The 23,911-nt window shown below is 45.1% G+C and overlaps 1 protein-coding gene across 4 annotated transcripts in view; it reads right to left on the bottom strand.

The window, feature by feature from the left end:
* STXBP1 (syntaxin binding protein 1) overlaps positions 1-20,961 on the bottom strand; it is a 64,787-nt gene extending 43,826 nt beyond the window's left edge. For 3 of the 4 annotated variants that reach the window (XM_046670528.1, XM_046670519.1, XM_046670538.1), the window contains exon 1: positions 20,740-20,960. In XM_046670528.1, coding sequence (XP_046526484.1) covers positions 20,740-20,776 — 37 coding nt within the window. In that variant the 5' untranslated portion in view covers positions 20,777-20,960. Of the gene's footprint in view, positions 1-20,739 lie in introns of all 4 variants that reach the window. The other variant, XM_046670510.1, reaches the window with a different exon arrangement.
* Positions 20,962-23,911: the final 2,950 nt, after the last annotated feature.

Genomic DNA, 23,911 nt, shown 5'->3' with positions numbered 1-23,911 from the left:
CCAGAGTGAACAGAGATGGGTCTCTGGATCCCTGTCCACATGCTCTCCCCACTACACACACTGTCTATCAGGCACTAGCATGGACTCGACTCTGAATTGAACCGAAGAGTCCTTTTCTCTGTTACATCGCAGTGATCACCTGGACACAGTAACACCAAGTGATTCAGATGGCTTTTGGAGCCAGATGGTTAGGGTTCAAATCCTGCTCCTCTACTTACTAGCTGTGACTTTGGGCAAGTTACTAAATCTCCCTGTGTCACAGTTTCCCTATCTGTAAAACGAGAATGACCACACGTGCCTCATCGAGTGATTGCGAGGACTAAATGAATTAATATATGTGGAGCACTTACTTCAGTGCTAAGAATGGTACTTAACACTGTTGGCTATCACCGTCACCACCACCATCTACTTTCAATGGCATTTGACTTTCCTAATAAGGAAGAATCCAATGATTTCCAATTGGTTTCTTATCGCTCCTCTGTGGAGTTTACGATATATCTCCTGCTTTCCAGTTTGTTTCTCTGCATACAAACTCTTTCATCCACTCAGCAATGATGATTTATTGAACACATGCTATGTGCCAGACATCCCTCCAGGCACTGGAAAGACCACGATGAACAAGCTAAATAAGACTCTTGCTCCTAAGGTGCTTACACCTGATGTGGAAGGGAGACAGCCAAGAAAGGAAGGAAATAAACAAGATCACTGTAGGGAGTAAGAGCTCAAAGGAAATTTGCAAAGGTTAATGAGCTGGAGTGTGATGGGAGTTTGGGAGATGGTCCCCTGAGGAGCTGGTGAGGAGGAACCAACCCTGTGAAGATTGGGGGGGTCGGGGGGAGTTTTCCAGGCATAGCAAGAGCAGGTGCAAAGTCCCCAAGTCAGAATCAACGATGGGACAGTCTAGAAAGAGAGAGAAAGCAAGGTTGGGGAGATTGAGTGAGCTCAGTAAGGGAGAGAATGGCTCAGGATGCACTCAGAGAGACTGCTCAGAGTCTCACTTGGTCTTTTTTTTTTTTTTTTTTTTTTAAAGATTGGCACCTGGGCTAACAACTGTTGCCAATCTTTTTTCTTTTTTTTCTGCTTTATCTCCCCAAACCCCCCCAGTACACAGTTGTATATCTTAGTTGTAGGTCCTTCTGGTTGTGGGATGTGGGACGCCGCCTCAACGTGGCCTGACGAGCGGTGCCATGTCCGTGCCCAGGATCCCAACCCTGGGCCGCCGCAGCAGAGCGTGCGAACTTAACCACTCGGCCACAGAGCCGGCCCCTCACTTGGTCTTTAAAGCAGTAGCTCCTTGCTGAGGACTCCACAAGTCACTTTCTGTCTTCTGCTCCTTGAACACTAAGCCTCATTCATTCACCTTCACACATGACAACTCCCTCCCCCTCCCTGCACCCTCCCTCCGGCTTTGTCTCTGGCATCTGGCATAAAATAATGATTTAGCAACTGCCTGCAGAATGAATGAGCCTCTGAGTGGCATAACTGAGCAATGCTTGCTGGGAGTGAAACAAGCAGTTCTGTTCACGTGTACCTCATGGCTGGGTAGGGTGATTCCACCTGGTGGCTCTCCGCAACCACCTACACATCCTTCCTGGCCGCCACTCTCCCGCCACCCCCAGGATGCAGAGCTCCCAGTTCAAAGATCACTGTGTAAAAAATGTCTCAGAGACTCTTGTACAGGGACTCCTGGGGAGAGAGATCTCTTCCTTCCTGAGGAACATGACAGGTAAACTATGGCTACCCTGGCCAGTCCAAGTTTGCAAGCCAGAAGGATCTAGAAATGTTCTTCCCTCAACTCTCCTCACTCAGATTCAGTGAGGAATGTGGTATTACATGGATGGATAGATACAAATGTTCATATCCAAAGTTTCTGCCATCTTAGCATTTCTCTATATACTAATTTTTAACCAGTGTCTGATTAAGAGATCACAATCGTAGCCAAAATCCTCTTAAAAGCTCATATTAAAGATAAACCTCAATCAATAATTCAGTCTCAATAAGAAAAAAGTGCCCAGAATAGCAGTAGTATCTAATATGTATTGAAGACTTACTATATGGAATACATCATTGCACACATTTTATGTGTATCATCTCCTTTAAAGCTCACAGTGACCCTCAGCAATTAAATATTATAATCGCTCCCATTTTACAAAGGAGGAACTGAGGCCCAGAGAAGTGAAGTGTCTAGTAATTGCACAATAAAATGTATCTAATCATGAAGCCTATGGAGGATATTAAAAATAAAAAAATAAATAAATAAATAAAGTATGCATCAATTTCTTGACCTCAAGAAACCTACAGTCCAGTTAGGAAAACAAGATGTTACACCTGAAACATAAGACAAAAGTCAAGCATGCACCGCTGGTGGGAATGCAAAACAGTGCAGCTGCTTTGGAAAACGGTCTGGCAGCTCCCCAAACAGCTAAACGTAGAATTACCATATCATTCAGCAATTCCACTCCTGGGTACCTACCCAACAGAAGTGAAAACACGGGTCTCCACAAACACTTACACACGGGTGTTCACAGCAGCACTATTCATAGTAGCCAAAAAGCAGAAACAATCCAAATGGCTATCAACTGATGAGGGGAATATAGATGTGGCGTATCCAGACAATGGAAGATTATTCAGCCATAAAAAGGAATGAAGTTCTGACACAGGCTACAACACAGATGAATCTTCAAAACATGCTAAGTCAAAGAAGCCAGTCACAAAGGAGCAAATATTCTGCGATTCCATTTACATGATCTGTCCAGTGAGGCAGATCCATAGAGATAAAAAGTACATTAGCAGTTGCCTAGGGTGAGGGGACGGAGGAGTTGGGAGTGATGTCTAAGGAGTACAGGGTTTCTTTTTGGGGTAACGAAAGTGTTCTAAAATTGTGATGATGGATGCACAATTCTGTGAATATACTAAAAGCCATTGAATTGTACACTTTAAATGGGTGAATGGTATGGTATGTGAATTATATCTCAAGAAAGCTGTTTTTTAAAAAGTCATCAGAGAATTTTAGATGAAAACTTCAAATACAAAAAACAAACGCAGTTTTGCTTAATATGGAATAGTTCCACGGCGTCTTCAACTGAAGTCAGGTGCCCTGGCTTACCCCTATAAAATGTCCATTATCTAAAATTACAATTTGCTTTAATCGTGTATCTAAATTGTGCTCTGCCGAAGTGCGAGAGACCAAAACAGAGATCACAAACTGTCAGCCACAGGGCAAGAACAGGGTACCACTCCCTGTAACTGTTGAATGACAACTGCTTAATCTGACAATGTTCCTATTTGGGTTTGCTTTTTGGGCGAGGTGGAGTGGGAGAGAAGGGAGGGGGCCGTTGTTGGGAGTGGTCACAGCTTTAGAAGGTGCAGAGCTGCGTGCACAATGACTGGAGGACATTGCTCTTGTAAGCACACCCACAGACCGCATAAGACTCAAATGTCCAGTGTTACAGCAGGCAAAGCTTGGGCAGCTGCCGGTATCTGGGAGGAGCGCAGGGTGATAAATAAATGCCTGATGCCCGAAAAGTCAAACCCTAACCTCAGACACATAAGGACACCAGACAGAGTTACAGAAATGATTATTCACACTCTCTTTCACAGGAAGTCTTCATTTTCAATCTTATTTTCCTGACTTTTTCATAAGGTTTAGAGACAAAAGCTTCAGGAGCTAGAAAGTCTAGAGCAAAGCCTCATGGACCTTGGAACTTGGATTAGCAGAAAGGGAATCTCAAACTGGGGACAAAAAGATTAGAAATAGGAGTTCCCGAGAACTGGGGCTGCGGCCTCCTCACCCCGGTGCAAAGGAGAGTGATTTTCTTCCTCCTGAGCTTGCCTAAAACATCATGTTCCTTGGATAAAAGGAGCTGCAAAGTTACCAAATACACACAAATAGAAAAATCAATCAAAAAATGGAAACCCAAACAATTTATATCTTCTTAAAATCAATAGCTTATAGTAGCAAATACTACTTAGTTACATTAATATTTTGAAGCAAAAAGACTAAACAAGGACAAAAAATGGTGAAATGGCAATTAATCTTCCAGGACAGAAAGTACTACTATTACCTCATAAGCACTGTTGAATCGGACATTTTTAAAAGGAAGGGCTCAAGAATGTGGGCCATTTTACACGAGATCATGATAAACCTGCAGTTATTGGGGAAGCATTTCACATTTGCTAAAGAAACAAAAAGAAAAAAAGAAAAGAAAACATACTGCCCTCATACATTAGTGACAACAGCAGACCTCATCTGTAACGCCCCACTTGGCCTGCCAGCCTGTATCCGTTTCGCTGCACAAAGGCTTGTCTTCCTCCTGGGAGACTGTCCGATGACTGCAGGAAATCCTCCCTGAACCGCAGGCACTGAGCATAGGCATCTATTTGATCTCGGCAGGAACCCAAGATGCAGCCAGTATCTTAAATTGGTAGATGCGGTATTTAATGGCTCCAAATCACATTTCTTGACTTACGTGGGAGTTTCCCTAAGGACTAAAGGATTAAGGAAAATACACTCTGGAAAGAGCAGAAAGAATGTTTCATATAATTCCAGAAACCCAGAGCAGACAGGACACAAAGATCATTTAGCTCAGTGGTTCTCAATGGGGAGTGATATTGCCCCCCAGGGGACATTGAGCAATGTCTGGAGACATCTTTTTTTTCTTTCTTTTTTCTTTTGGTGAGGAAGACTGGCCCTCACTAACATCTGTTGCCGATCTTCCTCTTTTTGCTTGAGGAAGACTGTCACCGAGCTAACATCTGTGCTGATCTTCCTCTACTTGTATGTGGGACACGTGCCATAGCATGGCTTGATGAACAGTGCGTAGGTCTGTGTCCGGGGTCCAAATCTGTGAACCCCAGGCTGCCGAAACAGAGTAAGCAAACTTAACCACTATGCCATCGGGCCAGCCCCTGGAGACATATTTGATTGTTAAGATCAGAGGGTGCTATGGGCATCTAGTGGGGAGAGGCCAGGGATGCTGCTAAGCATCCTACAATGCACAGGCTCATACCCCAAATGTCAACAGTGCTGAGGTTAAGAAACCCTGATCTAGTCCGTTCTATAAAGAAACTGAACACGAGAGAAATTAAGTGACTTGTCCACAATAGTGGTGGCAGAAATCATCTTATTTTCAGGCCCAAGACTCTGATCAGCCCAATCGGTTCTGCTCTAAGATTTAACCTGCTTCAGCTCTTCAGGTCTGAGATATTTAAAAAACGGTTAGTCTCACACAGCATGACAAGGCCACAAGCTCAAGCTCCCTCTGGAAACTTCAATAGAGCCATTCTAGAGATGTCAAACTGACACAAAAGCCCCAGAGAAGCTTCCAGAAGGCAGGAAATGCCTCCCCACCACCACACACACACACACACACACAAAGGTCCAAATTCAGGAGGGCTGTGCTTCCTTTTCCCAAATCCATGCAACTGGTACAATAAGATACCAGGAAAAGGAAACATCCTGTCGGGGTCTGGGCTCAGGATCCAGCACCGGAAGAAGGTGGGGCTCCAAGAAGAGAAGAAATGTTGAAAATCCAAAAGAAATGGTTGTTTGCACTTTCACTAAGTATGCAGAGTACGTGGTTTTCTCAAGTCTGTCTTCCATCTTCTTTAGAAAAGATTCTGCTTCTTATGTTTTAAAATTGGTTTATTTGTTCTGCAACGCTATTATTTTTTATTTCCCATTTCCTTGGCCCACTAACTGGAGTGCCACGTCACTCTGTTATTTCACGTCACCCCACATTTGAGCTCTCGGTTCATCATTTTTGTTTGAGAGTGATTTGGATTGTTTTCTCTGGACTGGTCTTCTTCCAGGATAAATTCTTTTTATTTTTTTTCTGCTTTTTCTTTCCAAATCGCCCCGGTACATATTTGTATATTTTAATTTTGGGTCCTTCTACTTGTGGCATGTGGGACGCCCCCTCACCATGGCCTGATGAGCGGCGCCATGCCCGCAACCAGGATCTGAACCAGCGAAACCCTGGGCCGCTGAAGTAGAGTGCGTGAACCTCAGCCACTCAGCCAGGGGGCCGGCCCCTGGATAAATTCTTTACCTGATTCTTTATGCCATGTGTCTGACATTTTTCCTTATCAAACTTCTACAAAGCTGCCATGTAGATTTGCTTTGCTTTTCTGCTAGATCACCGAGACCAGAGGCATTCTCTCTGGCCATCTACTTGTATCAGAAACGTGTAGGTGGCTCTCTTTGCCCCTCCCCATTTACCCAGGCATCATCTGAATGTTGCTCCCAGAATATGAAATGGCTGTGTTGCGATGATGGTCTTTGTCCAGCCTTAAGCTAGGGGATGAGTGGGTGGTGGAGAACCCGCTGTGAAGTTTGTCTCTCCAAATCGTATAATTTACTAAAAAGTTCTACACCAAAGACCACTCCACTGAGGATGTATATTGGGGTCTGGGAGGCGATACCCAATATCAGAAGAAATGACCTTAGGCTTAACTTGATTTCCTGCTTCAGAGCGAGGTAATGAGCTAATTCAGAGTGGTATTTCAGGATTTGGGGTGTCCCAAATATTTTTTTTAACCTATCTCTGTTTAGTCAGGCTTTTACTAGCTGCCCAGACAATTAGCCCCAGAACTCTAGAAGACTATTTTCATTCTTCTCACAGCAAGAAAGGAAAAAAAGCTGCCAAACGAACCAGTCATTTTGCTGCCTTAAGAAAACAGGGTGTGGCGGTCCCCAGCCTCTCGTTACTGGCCACTCCCCTCCTTCCTTCCTAGGATGCAGCTCTTATGAATGACAAAATCTTATTTTTGAATTCTGAGTCTGTGGTCTGTTTTCTACAACAGATGTGTGATAACTGACTTAGCAGGCCTAAGAAAGCGGAATCCATCTGAAGTGGAAGCAGTAGGGAATACTGAAAACCAACCAGATGTACACAGAAGAATCCTCAACAGTTTCAGGAACCGGCAGCACGAGGTACCTCGGGAACTCAAAAGAATGGGAGCGAGGAGAGGGCACGTTGGTAGAAAAGTATCTGAGAAGCAGTTACATCCCAGGTCCCTTCTACCGCTTCCCATCACCGGGTGACTGACCTTTTCCCAACATGGCAGAACACTGAAAGCTTCCTCTCAGAGAGTGTAGGGTGTCCCTGGACTGGGGGACCCAAGGTACAGTTCAGAACATGAGTCCAATAGCGAAAGAGAGGGACTATCTGACCACATGTACAGATTGTTGGGAACTACCCTCCATACCCCTGGCCCTCTTCATCCACTCAGCTCCCAGAACTGGTGCAGCCAGACCTTTATCTCGCAGGCAGGAGACAGACAGAGACTTCTCTGGGGAATCTGAGCCCAAGAAGAAAAATCTAAAGATACTGACATTGCGGATTCCCGCAACGAACAGCCCACCAGCTCAGAGCTCCCAATCAGCACGTCGTCTCTCATTCTTCACCACAAGCAGACACCACTGTTTGCTACACATCCAAGGAAGGCTCCTACATGGGAAACAGACTAAAACAAACAAAACAACAGCAACAAAACCTGGAAGACACAGACTATGTAGAGATTTAAAACATGTCTTTGTAAAAAGAGAGAGACACAGAAGATACCACACCCATGAAACAAGAATGGGGGCTGTAAAAAAGAAAATTAAAAAGAGCTATTGGAAATGTTTAAAGAACATTTAAACGAATAGAGAAATGTTTAAAGAACAGCAGAAATTTAAAATCAAATAGAAGGACTGGAAGGTAAAGTTTTGAGGACAACTCCCAGAAAACACAGCAAAAAAGCAAAGAGATTAATAATTGGAGAGAAAAGATAAGAAAACTAGAGGACCAGTCCGAGAGATTCAGCATCGAAGCAGGAATTCCATAAAGAGAAAATCAGGAGAGAAAAACACTAAGGAAATCATTTAAGAAATGTTTCCAGAAGTAAGTAGCGTAAGTTGCCAGACTGAAAGGGTCACTGAATGTCCAGCACAGGGGTCACCAAACCGTGGCTGTGGGCCAAATTCAGCCTGCAGCCTGTTTTTGTACAGACCTTAAGCTAAGAATGGCTTTTAAAACTTTTAAAGGAGTGGGGGAAAAAAAAGAAGATGATGTGGCAGAGACCATATGCAGTACAAAACCTAAAGTATTTACTATGTGGCCCTTTACAGAAAAAGTTTCCTGACCCTGGTCTAGCACAATGGATAAGAACAGACAAACACCAAGGCCAGTCACTAGGAAAGTCCAGAATGCTGAGGACAGTGAAAGCTTCAGGGAGGAAGGTATGGGACATATACAAAGGATCAGGAATCAAATGGCTTCAAACATCTCAAAGACAACACTGGAAACAAGACAACAGTGGAGCAAAGTCTTCAAAATTCTGAAGGAAAATAATTTCTAATGTAGAATTCTATGCCCCTCCAAACTGTCAATCAAGTATAAGAGTAAAAGAGATTATTTTCAGACAGGCAAGGTCTGAGGCAATAAGATTACCTCCCTTTTCCCAGAAGCTCCTGGGAGACGAGCTCCACCTAAACAGGAGAGTGTAAACCAACATGAAAGGACGACATGAAATACAGGAGACAGGACAATTCCAAACAAGAAGGGTGGAAAATCCCCAGGAGGACAGTGAATGGAAGTCCAGGGTAATGGTGGCACCCTGGAGGGAAGACAACCGTGTCTGCAGCCACGTGGCTTTATATTTATCCACACTGTTACCATCTCCACGGCTCTTCATTCCGTTGTGTTGACCCAGGTTTCCCTGTGGTATCATTTCATGTAGTGCAGGTCTGCTGGTGATAAATTCTTTCAACCTTCTTTTTAACGTCTGAAAGTGTTTACCGTGCTTTGTTACTGCAGGAAATATTCTCTGGACGTAGAATTCCAGGTTAATATTTTGTATCTTTCAGTCTTTTAAAGAAATTGCTCTACTGCCTTCTAGCTTACATTGTTTCTGACAAGAAATCTGCTGCTTTCTTTCTCTCTGTTTTGTACATAGTGTGTCTTTTCTTTTCATCACTGCTTTGAAGCAATTTGGTTATAAGGTGCCTTGGTGTAGATTTCTTAATGTTACTGATGCTTGGGGTGCATTGAACTTCTTGGATCTATGAATTCACAGTTTTCATCAAATTTGGAAAATGGTCAGCCAATATTTCTTCAAATATTTTTTCTGACTCCTCTCATTCTTCTCCCCTTTGGGGGTCTCCAATCATATACATATATTAAGCTCCTTGAAGTTGTCCCACAGCTCACTGATGCTTTCTTGGGTTTTTTTCCCTGTCGTTTTTTTCTGTTTCACTTTGGATTATTTCTATTGCTGTGTCTTCAAGTTCACTAATCTTTTCTTCTGCAATGTCTAACCCCTTACACTAATTCTTTAGTAAAAAGTATTTATAGAGAGAATAAAAACAAAGATAGCAAGTTAATTTAACAATTGTTAAATCTAGGTAGAAGGTAGGTAGGTGATCATTATACTATTTTTTCAACTTTTCAGTATGTTGAAAATTTTTCTTAATAAGAGATTAGAGGCAGGGAAAGAATGAGTATTACCACTCTATGAGAAACTGACCAGAGCATTCAGTCTCAGTCAAAGCCCAAAAAAGCTTATTACTCCAACTTGAATTCAAAGTTCCTTACAGGATAAATAGGAGAGGGAGAGAGAAGAAGGAGGGGCGGGGGAGAGAGAGAGAAGGATCCCGACACATAACCAAAACAGCAAAGTTCAAAGTAAGTAAAGTTCAACCCACCCTAAGATTATCCGAGGGAAAGCATGCTGCTAAACTTTCAGCGACCATGTGATTGCCTCATCTTAAAATCCCAGGGAAACACTTTTACCCAAAACTGATGAGGTCTGTAGACTAATTTTTTTCCTTAAAGATTGCCACCTGAGCTAATATCTCTTGCCAATCCTTTTTTTTTCCCCTTCTTCTTCTCCTCAAAACCCCTCAGTACATAGTTGTACATTCTGGTTGTAGGTCCTTCTAGTTATGCTATGTGGGACACTGCCTAGGCATGGCTTGATGAGCGGTGCCATCTCCGTGCCCAGGATCCAAACCTGCAAAACCCTGGGCCGCCAAAGCGGAGAGCACAAACTTAACCACTCGGCCACAGGGTCGGCCCCCTAGACAGAGTACCTTTTCAGGGGTCTGCCTCACAGTAGTCTGCTGCTGAAGGCCTACAGCGTGAAATTAACACAGAGCGGACGGAGACTCTTCTCAGTTCCAACGTTTTATTTTCCTCAAATCCCTAGCAATTGGCACCAACAATATCAATGTGTCCAGAGACCAGGCAAAGGCCTCTCCTTCCCCTTGCAGCTGTACCGATGCTCAAGAAGAAGGAAAAAGAAACTCTGAGAGCAGAGGAGCTGTGGGGCTGGCTTCAGCCCGTCACTCCCAGTGTGGGGGCTGTGAAACCCATCTAACCCAACAGGTCTGCCTTTCCCCTCAGCTGCCAAACAGAAGCAGCTTCGTTCGGACGCCATTAAAGAAAGTTCATGAAGAGCATCTGCGACTGGATTAGAATCAACTGGGAAGTCCTCAGCCATAGCTAAGCACAGTATAAGTGGCTTTCTGCCCTCACTGTTGTAACACTCCTAGGAGTTTATACTTGTGAATCTACGCTGGCATGGAACATGAAAATAATACTGTCTGTCCCCAATAGCCACAGAGAAGGAAAAAAATCTGCTAACAGCTGTTATTCATCGAACAGCCTAGTACAATCTCACTTCCTGCTCTGGGTGAGAGTCTGGACTAGATGCTTCTAAGATCCTTCCCAGAGCCAAGACTCTACAGTGCAATGGCATCTCGACACAGCATAAAACCCAAATCCTCAGAGCTTTGCATTTTGACTGACTACTACCATTTCCTCTTCTCCTCCTCGGAACAACCCTGAACAATGAAGTTCACACAGGCAAAGGCCGACTTTAAGACACAGGGGAAACAGCACAGAGGGAAAACTCCTGAAAAGCTTCCAACCGCCGAGCCTCCCCATCCGGAGGGTGGACGCCCATTTCCACGTGAAGCCTCCCAGTGGCCAGCTCCAGCTCTCTCCAGGTCTGCCTTAGGGTGGGCCCTGGAAGTCACAGAATTGCAGACACTGCTCTGCCAGATTCACATTCTTGTCTCTAACTCTCCAATCTGCCGGGTACTCTTGCTGTGCCCAGCCCGTCAGTGTCCCTCGGGCATGAACCCAGGCCCTGGTCTCACCCTACACCTTCTCCTGTGTGATCTGACCCACACCCACATCTTCAATGGCCTGGTGACGCCCCAACCAAAATCTCCAGCCCTGACCTTCAGCACGTCTACCCACTGCCCACTAGCTGTCTCCCCTTAGGCAGTCCACAGGCACCTAAAAGACAATGCCTGCAAAAGCAAATGCTTCTCGGCAAACCTTTCTTCTCCTTCTTTCATATTCTTAGTGAACGCCATGAACTTCCAATTGGCTGCCCAAGCCAGAAAACTCGGCATCTTTCCCAAATCTTTCTCCTCCTCCTCCTCCTCCTCCTCCTCCTCCACACCCAATCCATCACCATGACCGGACACTTCTACCTCCGAAGACTCCTTCAAGTCAATCTCCTCTCCACCTGCTGCTACTTCTCCATCCCTGCCAGATCCCCATTCTCATCACCTGAACCACCACAGTAGCTTCCTAACTGAACCTTCTGCCCTCAGTCGCACTCCCTGATGTCCACTCTCCACACAGCAACCAGAGATTTTTCTAGACTAAATTCTAACCATGTCTCTCTGTGAATGAAAACCTTCGGTGGCATCCCACCGCTCCTGGAATAAAGATAAAAGTCCTTCACGAGGATAGGAAAGCCCCAAGCACCTCTCCAACTTCTCTCTGCACACTCTCTTGCTGCCAGCTCCAGCCAGGTGAACCTTTCTCATTTTCTTGCCAAGCCCGGACATTCTGCTACTTGAGTTGCTCTCCCCCAGGCCCCACAATGCCAGCCTTGTCCTGGCTAACTCCTCCTCATCGTCCAGGTCTCCCTCTGCCTCCCTCATCCCCCAGGCCTTGTTGGGGGCTCCCCTACATGCTCCAATATCACCACACCGTACTGTCCCTCTCAGGGCACTTACCCTGAGGTATTACCACGGCCTGTCTGAATCCCGCAGGAGTGACTGCTGGAGACTCTGGCTCAAGTCTGTATCTTCACAGTGAGGCTCCAGTGACTTTTTTTTTTTTAAGATTTTATTTTTCCTTTTTCTCCCCAGAGCCCCCTGGTACATAGTTGTGTATTTTGAGTTGAGGGTCCTTTTAGTTGTAGCATGTGGGACGCTGCCTCAGCGTGGCTTGATGAGCGGTGCCATGTTTGCGCCCAGGATCCGAACTGGCAGAACCCTCGGCTGCCTAAGCAGAGCACGCAAACTTAAGCACTGGGCCACAGGGCCGGCCCCCTCCAATGATTTTTTTTTAATTTGTTTTTTTCCCTCTACTTTTCTTCATCTCTCTCTAAATATTTTTGTTCCCAAGAGTAAGATACGCTTTCCTAGTATGATATTTACTATCTCACTCACTTCACAAGGCCAGCTCCTAGGCCAAATATTTAGTAAACATTTAAAGTGAAATATCGGTGACACACAAGAAACAGAAAGAAAGAAATACTGGAAATCTGTCCAGTGAGAACTTGCAATTTGAGCCATCAGTAGTTACTCTTGCTTTGAAGCCCCAGAGACGTATATTAAGATCAGATCAGTGTAGATCAGAAGCAAATTGCTGTTTTAACCAATGCAAACTTTTCCCAAGGGCATCAGAGTGGGCCACAGCCGGCTGCTGCCTAGTGATTCCTAGATCAGGTGTCTATCAAAAGTATGAGTAATTCATTTCCCTAACTCTTCCAATGACTTATTCAGTAACCTTGAGCAGATAAACCAATTTCTGTAATTAGACCTGTAAAATATAATAACCCCTTAGGGTGACTCTTTGTTGTTTTCCAAGCACTTTTTTTGGTATATTATTTAATGGGAGCCTTAAAAGAATTCTGTGATGCTGGTATTAGAATTCCCAATTTGAAAAGAGGGTAAATAACACGTCCCGGCCAGCCAGTGTTAGAACTGGGACTGTCAGCTGGATGTTCTGACTTCTAGTTCAGAACCTTTTTCCACTACCCAACACTGCTTCTGATTAAAAAAAAAAAGCATGGGGGGAAAAAGTAAGTAAAACTCATACTTGCTGAAACCAAACTGAAGTCAGATACTTCATCCTAACTTTAGCTCTAGCAACAGCCCTGCAAAGAAGCCACTGAGGGAAGCAATCCAATATGAGGAGAGAGTTGGGGATTCTCCAAGCACTTCTCACAGCTAAGCCACAGGACCAGGTTCAAAATTTATGGCTGCTGAGTTGCCAGTGGTAAATCTAAAATTTGGCCTGACTACTCCACTAAAGAAAAGATACTTCATTAGCTGCCAAACACCTGTTTATCTAAGAGGTGCTGCGTGCCAAAAAAGCCAGAGAGAAATCCTTCAGTGCACATTCAAAAAACCCTCTTTGGATCCTGTGGCAGACGTATGCTCTCTTACACCTGATGGGCAACACATGGATGACAGCCGAGTCCCAAACCACCTCCTTGGAAATTCTGCCCCAATTCAAACTATTTATCACCCCATCACGAGTGACATCTAGTTCAAAACAAAGGAAGACTATATTTAGAAATAAATGGCAATACTACATATTAAAAACTATGGAGGGGGGTGGGGAGAAAACCTATGAGATTCAACCAAAGCTGTACTCAGATGAAAACTCAATCCTTAGATACTTGTATTAGGAAAAAAAATTAAGCACTAATTCAAAAAATTAGAATAAGAACACACACACACAACATAGAAGAAACTATCTTTTTTAAAGACAGTCAAAAATAGATAAGTATAGGGGCTGGCCCCGTGGCCGAGTGGTTAAGTTCATGCGCTCCGCTCCAGTGGCCCAGGGTTTCACCGGTTCGGATCCTGGGCATGGACATGGCACCACTCATCAAGCCATGCTAAGGTGGTATCCCACATGCCACAACCAGAGGGACCCACAACTAAAAATATACAACTATGTACCAGGGGGCTTTGGGGAGAAAAAGGAAAAATAAAATCTTTAAAGAAAAAAAAGATATGTATCTAGAAAGTACTTCCATAAAAATAATTTTAAAAAGGGTAGAATGAGAAAAGAGATCTCAACTACTGATGCAGAAGATATTTTTTAAATTATGCAAATTTAACTTAAAGTCACACCCACTAGGATGGCTATAACAAAAAAAGACAGATAATAACAAGTGTTGAGAAGGATGCTATAAAATTGGAAGCCTCATACACTTCTGGTAAGAGTGTAAAATGGTGCAGCCATTTTGGAATCAGTTTGGCAGCTCCTCAAAAAATTAAATATAGAGTTACCACATGACCCAGCAATTCTATTCCTAGGCATCTACCCAAGAGAATTGGAAACACGTCTTAAAAATAAATAGATAAACATAACAAATTTTTTCAATCCATGAACATAGTATATCTCTCCATTATTTAAGCCATCTTTGATTTCTTTCATCAGTGCTTTGCAACTTTCAGCATACAGATGTAGAACATATTCCATTGGGTTTATAGTATTTTGTGGGGTTTTTGTTCTACTGTAAATGGTACTACTTTAAATTTGAATTTCAAATTGTTCATTGCTAGTATACAGAAATACAATTGATTTTTGCACATTGACCTTGTATCCTGTGACCTTGCTAAACTATGTGCAATTCTCCTTATCAGTGGGTTGTTCCCTTATTTGTGAAGCTAAGAATCATGATTTTCACACTGCAATACAGCAAAGAAACTAAAATATTAGAAGTAAATTTGTTAAAATGTCAAGATCTCCCCAAACTGATCTATAGATTCAATACAATTCTAATAAAAATTCCAGAAGCATTTTTTAAACAGAAATTGACAAGCTGATTCTAAAATTTATATAGAAAAGCAAATGAACCAAAAGAATCAAAAGAATTTTGAAAAAGAACAACAAAGTTGGAGGACTCACAATACCTGGTTTCCAGTCTTACTTTAAAGCTACAGGAATTGAGGCAGAGTGGGTGTTGGCAGAAGCACCCATATAGATCAGTGAAACACAGCAGGGAATCTAGAAATAGACCCACCCATATATGGTTAACTCATCTTCGACAAAGAACAGACAATTCAATGGAAAAGAAAGAACAGTCTTTTAATAAATGGTACTGGAACAACTGGACATTCACACACTCACACATGAACAAATGGACCATAATTCACACTACATACAAAAATTAACTCAAAATGGATCAGAGACTAAACGTAAAACCTAAAATTATAAAACTTACAGAAGAAAACACAGAAAAAACATAACATAGAAAATCTTTTTGAACTTGGGTTAGGCAAAGATTTCATATATAGGGAACTAAAAGCACAATCCATAAAATATTGATAACTTGGACTTTATAAAAATTAAGAGCCTCTGCTCTTTGAAAAATACTTTTAATAAAATGAAAAGACAAGCCACAAACTGTAAGAAAATATTCGGAAACCCTATATTTGATAAAGGACTTGTACTCAAAATATATAAAGACCTCTCAAAACTCAATAATAAGAAAACAAACCACCCAATAAAAAATGTGCAAAATATTTGGACATGTCACCAAAGAACATAGACAGATGGCAAAAAATACATGAAAAAATGCCTAATACCATTAAGGATTACATTAGGAAAACGTAAATTAAAACTATGACATACTACTATCTATCAGAATTGCTAAAATTTTAAAAACTGACAATACTAAGTGCTGACAAGGATGAGAATTCTCACGCATTGCTGGCAGGAATGTAAAATGGTATAGCCACTTTGGAAAACAATTTGACAACTTCTTATAAAGTTAAACATACACTTGTCATACGACCCATTAATCCCACTCCTAGGTATCTGCATATCTAAGTGATATGTTCACACAAAAACCTGTGTGTGAGAACTTATAGAAGCTTTATTCATAATTGCCCTAAAGTGCAAACAACTCAAACGTCCTTCAGCTGGTGAATGGATAAACTGTAAGGACATCCATCCATCAGAACAGCAGTCAGCAATGGGAAGGGACAAATGACAGATACGTGCAATATAGAGGACTCTCAAAGCATTAGGCTAAGTTAGAGAAATCATATTAAAAAAGCTACACACTATAGGATTCCACTGATATGACGTTTGGGAAAAGGCAAAACTGTAGGGCCAGAAAACAATTCAGTAGTTGCCAGGAGCGGGGGGTGGGAGGAGGAATTGACCACAAAGGGGCAGCACAAGAATCTAATGGGTGATGACGCTGTTCTGTATTTTGATTACGGTGGTGGTTACGTGACTGTATGGAATGAGTGAAATCTGAAGAACAATTCACTAAAAAGGGTGAATTTTACTGTATGCAAATTACACCTGAATTTTAAGAATGGAAATACTGCAACATGTATTTAATATATTTCAAAATATACTTAGGTTATTTGTATGCTAAAGTTTCTAATAAAAAAAAAAACTGCAAGAATGAACAAAGACTGCTTCTATCCAGAGTCTTCTCAACTTCTGACACATCCCATGACTCACGACCCTGTCTGAAAAAGGTATAAGTTTAATGTACAAATTGAAACTACATTTTTTTCCAAAAGAATGTGATTCTTATAAACGAGCATGAGGAGTAATTGCTAACAGCTAGGAAACAGGAAAAACAGTGTATTTTGTAATCCTTGCATCTTTGTAACACACTGACAAAACTTCACTGAACAGGAGTAAGCTCTGGATATAACATGGATTTGCATAATTGAAACATCACCTATTAATATAAAATAGATATAAGACGCCACCAAAAAAATGAAATTCTCCCTTCTCTTACAATCCCTGTTCAAAATAGCAGAAAAAACCTACATTTTATGGAAAAAACATAAACAAAAAAAGTAAAGAAATGAGTAGAACTGGAAATAGAAGTTGGGTCAGATTACAAATTGTCCACATGTTCTTCGGGTTGATTCTTCCATTTTCTAGTTCATTTGCACTTCTTTCAAGAAGTTTATCTGAGACTCTGCTTTCTCCCCTCAAACCCTGGCCCCACAGGACAGAGGTAGTCTATCTCTTCTCGAAATCTCCTAAAGTTTTTTTTTGCTGAGGAAGATTCACCCTAAGCTAACATCCATTGCAAATCCTCCTCTATTTTGCATGTGGGCCGCCGCCAAAGCATGGCCACTGATCAGTGGTGTAGGTACATGGCCGGGGAACTGAACCTGGGCCACCTAAGCTGAGCACACTGAACTTAACCCCTAGGCCACTGGGGCAGCCCTCAAAATCCCATAACATTTTTACTAAATTTCTTTGTGGATCTTCTCATAATGACAATATTTACTGAATTTACCATATGCCAAGAACTGTGCTAAATGTTACAGCTGCATTACCTCATTTAACACTCACAGAACCCCACAAGGGAGGTGCTATTATTATGCATCTTATAGAGGAAGAAATTGAAACACAAAAAGGTTCCATTATGTGTCAAAGTCACACAGCTAATAAGTGGTGGATCAGAATTTTGTCCCAGGTAGTCTAATTCCAGAGCACATTCTCTGAGTCACCATACATAAAGCTTAAGTCATTCATTCAACATTTACTGAGTACTAAGCACTAATTCACCCACTAAGAATAGACATAAGAATAAGATGAGGTCCTACTCTCCCCTGAAGGAACCTGCAGTCTAGTTGGGCAAGACCTACACAAAGACGAACCCTAAATATGTAAGAGAGGTGACAGGAGCAACAGGGAAAGCACCTCAGGATTGACTGTGTCTGTCACAATAGTTTGAGAGTGGTCCCATGTTTTAGTTGTCCCTGTTTTCCCCCATAGTTCCTAGCAGGCTCTGAACAAAGATTTGTTGAATGAATAGCTGATGTTGACCCCCTCCTCTACTTTTGTTGTGCCTGTATCTACCGCCACTCTAAAACTTAACTCAGAAGGATATGACAAGAAGCCAAAAACTACATCTATCTTACTCTCCATCGTATACTTAATAACATGCATTCATTCAATAAATATTTATTGACCCAACTATAAGCCACTTGGTATGGGATATAGTGGTGAACATGTCAGATAAAGACCCTGTTCTCCTAGAAGCAACATTCAAGTGGATGAAACAATCAATAAGTACCAAAAAACACAAACTAAACAGTATCATCTCAGATCACCTTAAGCACTATGAAGAAAATAAAATGAAGAAATGTAGTAAACAGTGACTATGGGGTGTTAATTTAGATTGGGAAGACCAGGCTGTGAAGGTGACATTTAAACTGGTACACACTAATAGACAATCATCTTTATTTTACTTTTATTTTTAGGGGAAAAAGGCAAAGCTAGAAACCCCATCCAAAATTAAAAGCCAGAATTAACCTGTCATTGACAAAAAAATTACAATAATATTTTTTTCCCCAAAATTTATACCTAACTCAATTGTTACAGGAACAGAAACCTGTTCACACATTCACCAATTTTATGTATTTTTGGTTTTATTTTGGTAAACAGTGGCTTTGCTTTATTTCAGAAAAGAAATTGTAGCCATATTGCATATTGATGTTTAGTTTGTTTACCTTCATGCTTGCTTCTAAAAAAAGGGGGGGGGGGGGCTAAGGAACTACCTGCATGAACAAGGGTCCTGGCAAAAGGATGCTAAAACTTGATTCCTATAACACTTAGGGATTTTGTTTTAAAAACCCCTTATTCGAATATAACATTTGAAAGAATGTAATATGTAACATAACATTCCATGCTTCACACCTCTTTTAAAAGGGTATTGGAAGGAAATCGTATGTCTAGAATAATAAAGGAAGTTACCTTTTTAGTAATGTTGTAAGGAAACGGACAGTAGGTTTTTAAAAATTAATTAACACTGATTTTGGCAAGTCATTTAACTGCTCTGAGCCTCCATTTCTTTCCCACGGCTAAAATGAGGGTGTTGACATCCGAGGATCGCTATGGGTCCTCCAAGCCCTAAACTCACTTTGATTGGCCTTAAAAAATAGAAGGTACGTGATTTAGAGCCCTTCCTGCCTGGGGAAGGCAGGTGTTATAGTGGGCACTTTAAAAACTCGCTCATTTGGTATTCAGTTTTTATAACAATTTTCTTCTGATGCAATAGGTCAGATAAGTTTGTACAACAGGCGGGAATATTCCCTATACATCAACGAAAAGAATGGGTACCACAAGACAGTTATGATGCTCCAAAGGAACACTACAGAGCCAAAAACATTTGATAGCCAAAAAAAAAAAAAAGAGAGAGAGAAGAGAGAACGCGCTATGATAGACAATGGTTGGAAAGGAAACTGTAATTTCCACCATTTTTATTGTATTTCCTTTCTTATCTCCTACAGAGAAAAGCCCAGTTTTAATTTTCTCTTAATTCCAAAGAGGAAGCAAAAGCCAAAGCAATCCTCACGCACTTTTTGTTAAAGATATAGCCAAAATACTGAAGAGGTGTTATATGTCTACACCTATCACCGATCTTAGCACTGGGACTCTGTTTTCCTAAGATTACCATCGGCCCTCACTCCGCTGCAGCCGACACTCACCACCATCCATTTTTCAAAATCCATTTACGCTGAGCCTCTCATCCAAACCCCTAAACAACCATTTCCTCCCTGCAACAGCGGTCTGAGCGGCCCGAAACGTTCGGCCAAGCAAGGGCTGCGTCCTGCACCCCCGACTGCAGACTGCGGCGCTGGGCAGGGCCACCCCTCCCGCCGCACACGAAAGCGGTCCTCGTCTCCCCAGTGATTTGAGAGGGCTCAAGATCCTGATAAGCCCCCGCCCTTGAAGCCACGACCCTGGACCGGGAGGAGGAGTGAGGCGGCCTCGGCCCCGCGGAGCCAAGGCTCCGGAAAACAGCCGCCGGGCTCGCGGGGGGGTCTCCGCAGCCGGGGACGGCGCTCGGGCTCCGCGGGGAGGAGGAGGGGGAGGAGGGCGCAGGCCAGGAATCGCTCGTCACGATTCACGAAGGAGGGTGGGAAAGAGGGAGGGACCCGAGACAGAAAAAGGAGTGGAATCTGGGAGCTTAGGGAATAAAGAAGGAGAGGAAGGGGCGAGGGGAAAGGAGAGGAAGGTAATGGGAATGAAGAAGAATGGGGGAGCAGGGGAGGGTGATGGGCTGCAGGGGGTAAAGGCGAGGTGAGGGGGGAGGGATGGGGTGAAGGGGGAGGAAGAGGGAATGGAGCGAAGCGGGGATGGGGTGAAGGGGAGAGAAATGCAGGTGAAGAGGGGAGAGATGGGGTGAAGGGGAGATGGAGGTAAAGAGAGAAGAGAGGGATGGAGAGGAATAGGGATGAAGGGGAGGGGTGGGGTGAACAGAGGGGGATGGAGATGAAGGGGAGGGGGGGGGATGAAGGGGTGGGGTGAACAGAGGAGGGACAGGGATGGAGGGGTGGGGTGAACAGGGGAGGGGGTGAACAGGGGAGCAGTGGGGATGAAGGGGAGGGATGGGGTGAACAAGGGTGGGGCGGGGGGAGAGGGATGGGGTGAGAGGAAGGGTAAGGATGGGGTGAAGAGGGGAGGGATGGGGGAAGGGGAGGAATGCGGGAAGGGGGGAGCGGGGAAGCAGGGAAGCGGGCGCGGGCCGCAGGAGGCCGGGAGGGACTTCCCTCGGCGGAGGGCGGCGCTGGGATAACGGGACCCTCCCAGCCAGAGCCCCCGGCCGGGCGGGGCAAGCAGCCGGCGCGGAGGCCGGAGCGCTGCGGGCAGGTCCGGCCCCGGCTGCTCGCAGACGGCCGCAGCCCCCGCCCGCGGGGAGGCCCCCGACTCCACTTACTCTCTCCGACCACGGCTTTGAGGCCGATGGGGGCCATGGCGCTGCGAGAATCTCCGGGCTCCGAGCCTCCTCACGCGACGCCCGCGGACACCGCCGCCTCAGGACCCGGCGTCCTCCGCCGCCAGCAGCCCGCCGCCCCGCAGCCGCGCTCGGGACCGACTGACGCGCGGACTCGGCGCGGGGGCGCGGCGCGAGCCAGAGCGAGGCTGCCGACCCGCGGGCGCGCGCGGGAGGGCGGGGCCTCGCGCCCGCCGGCCGCGTCACCCGCGCGCCTCCGCCAATCGCGCTGCGGCCCGGGGGCTCGGCCCCGCCCCCCGAGATGCGGCTGGGCGCTAGGTGGCCCCCAGCTGGCGAGAGAGCCGCGCCCTCCCCCTCGCCTCGCGCGCCGCTCGCGCCCCGGCCACTGCGCGCTCCCGGTGCGCTGGGTCCTAAAGTCCCCTCCGCCGCCTCTGCACCTGAATCCCCGGCCATTGGCTACTGACGCGCATCATATTCCTCGAACTCCGCTGGAGTCCTGTCTTTCCTCTTTCTGGGAGCCTTCCATTTTCCCCCTGCCCACAAAAGGAACCCAGAGGCTAGATGTCTTAAGGGTAGTACCCACTGCCAGCCACAACAAAACGTGAGGTTTATCGACACCATCCCTATCTCTCTGGGCACCTATATCCATAAATCCGCCATTCACTGAACTCTTACGTGTCAAGTCCATGCTAAGCGCCTTACATGCCTCATCTCATTAAATCCTCGCAAGGCTTGGGCATTGTTTTTCATCTCCATTTTCAGATGAAAAAACTGAGGCTCAGAGAATTGAGCACCAGACTTGCGCTCAGGCAGTGTATTAGCAAATATTTATTGTTCTCCCACTATGATATGTAAACCGCTATTTTGGGCTTTGGAGCTACAGCCATGTACAATGCAGACTCAGGTCCTAGTCTTTGGGCAAACTCTAGAAATTTCTAAGTCCCAAATCTGACAGCAATATGCTGTGGGACAACTCTGGTCTCAGTATCTCCTTCTTGGAGTCCACATTTACCAAAGTGGTCCCAGGTCAGTTGTCACTGGACTTTGTTGATGGAGAGATTACTTTTGAAAGATGGGACAGGCTCACCTCTGGCTTCAGAGAAAAACAAATGAGTTGAGCCGATTAAAGATGAAAAAGGAGAGGAGAGCTAGTAGTCATAAAATCAATGAATACTCATTAAATTTTTAGTCTGTCATCTCCCCATGTCTTGGCTCTGCCTTTTACCCAAGGACAGTATTGATAGCCTCGAGTGCATTTGGAGAAGGAGATAGTTTGTAAATGTGAGGGGACCTAAGATGCACTGTGATGCTATGTGCTCCCTCCTTAGCCAGATGGGTGTCAGCAGAGACTGCCCTCAAGGAGCCCATATTCTTGCTGGGGAAACAGACAGGAATCAAGGAGTCATCCACAGCATTGCGTTACTGATCTAACAAGTGCTGAAGCAGGACAGGGGGCTGTGGGAGTGAATGATCCAGTGGACCAGGTTGGGGGCAGTCAGGACAGGGTTCTCGAGAGGAGTAAAAGGTAGCAAGAGGGGTCTGGGAGAGTGTCCTAGGCAGATATACAGAAGGTACAAAGACCAGGTGCCAGAAAGGAGTTTGGCTCTTCCAGGAACAGAGAGGGGGCCAGTGTGACTAGAGGGGAGAAAATCTGAGGGGCAGGGTGGGAAGGAAAGCCCCCAGGAGGAGACTTTGATGCAGAGTTCCAGGATTTTTCCGTGGCCTGGGATCTGTGTGAGGACCTCCTCAAAGGTCACAGCAAGTAAAATATAGCAGCTGCTTATTTTCTGCAGAAGGAAGGACAAAAAAAGAAATCCTTTCCTGCAGATGTGTACCCGAGATGTTCACTAGGGATGGCAAAAATCAGAAGGGATGTTACTTTAAATAGAATTCCTGTAAAAGCCACTGGGGTGGCAGACGGTGAACTCACTCAGGAACCCCTGACTCTCGAGTGGGCAGATTAGAATCTCCCTGGATGTGGAATTCAAGACCTGATTTGAGACCTCTTGACATCTCTGAGCCTTGGTTTCTCTGTCTGTGAAACAGGGACAATAAAACCTCCAGGCTCCTCTTATAGGGTGGCTCTGAGGACCCAGCGAGGTGACCTACGCGATAGGTAAATCCCCCCTGAACTATCACACAGTACCCCCCCCCCCCCCTTTGGCCCGGAATGTTTATTTGCATATACGTTTGATACATGCCAGGCACCAGCAAGGGGCTCTCATGAATTTTCATTGAATTCTCACTACATCCCCACGAGGTCGGTGCTATTATTACTCCATTTTCCTGGGGCGCAAGGAGGTCAAGTCACTCGCCCAAGGTCACCCGGCTCTAAGCGCAGACCCGAGAGTCGCGCTCCGACTTCTTGATGCCCAGAGGAGAACGTCTAGCGCCCAGGGCAGCTCCAGTGCCCTGACCTAAGGAGAGGCTTGGCCGTGTGGACGACTCACTGGGAGCGCATCAGCAACGAGAACCCGAGCCTCTTGAGACTTCCGACCCAAGCGAATCACCGCCGGGAGCCCCAGCCCAATCTGAGGATGGGTGGGGCAGAGGCCGCCGGTTGCGCTGGGCTGGTCAGGGGTCCCTCCAGCCCCGCGCGCCGGTGCGCCTGCAGATGCGCATGCGCGACCTGCAGCTCTGCAGAGCCGGGGTGCAGCCCAGTCGCCGGGGGTGGGCAGGGTCCTGTGATTTACGCACTGGTCACGTGACGGCGGGGAGCCTGCTTGCGGCTTGGCCACTGCGCCAGAAGCCAGCAGGTGGGGGCACGGCTGCGTAGCCTAGCGCGGAGAAGCTGGGGGTGAGGGCAAAGAGACAGGAGAGGCTTGGAGGGACAGAGAACGGGAAGAGGGACAGAAGAACCAGAATAGGCAGTGGGGTGAACTAGGGAAAAATAGAAGCAACCGGGTGCACTTGGCCCACCAGACTTCCTTTGGAGAGCCCCGGGTCCGGAGTCTGGGCCTCCTCTCTAACCCGTCTCAGGCTTGCACCTGTCTCCTTTCTTCCTTTAAGCCGCATCATCAGCTGCATTTTACATTGTTCACCCCCATCCCCTCCTCCTGGCTGCCGGGCCTTTAGATTCCGATACATCCTTTTAGAGGCAGTTTCTCAAGAATTCAACAAGATAATATTTGTAAGGTTCTTTACCTAATACTGG

This window comes from Equus quagga, chromosome 1 (genome assembly GCF_021613505.1).
Source record: "Equus quagga isolate Etosha38 chromosome 1, UCLA_HA_Equagga_1.0, whole genome shotgun sequence".
Classification (NCBI taxonomy): Eukaryota; Metazoa; Chordata; class Mammalia; order Perissodactyla; family Equidae; genus Equus; species Equus quagga.
This window is presented reverse-complemented; position numbering and strand designations above follow the sequence as displayed.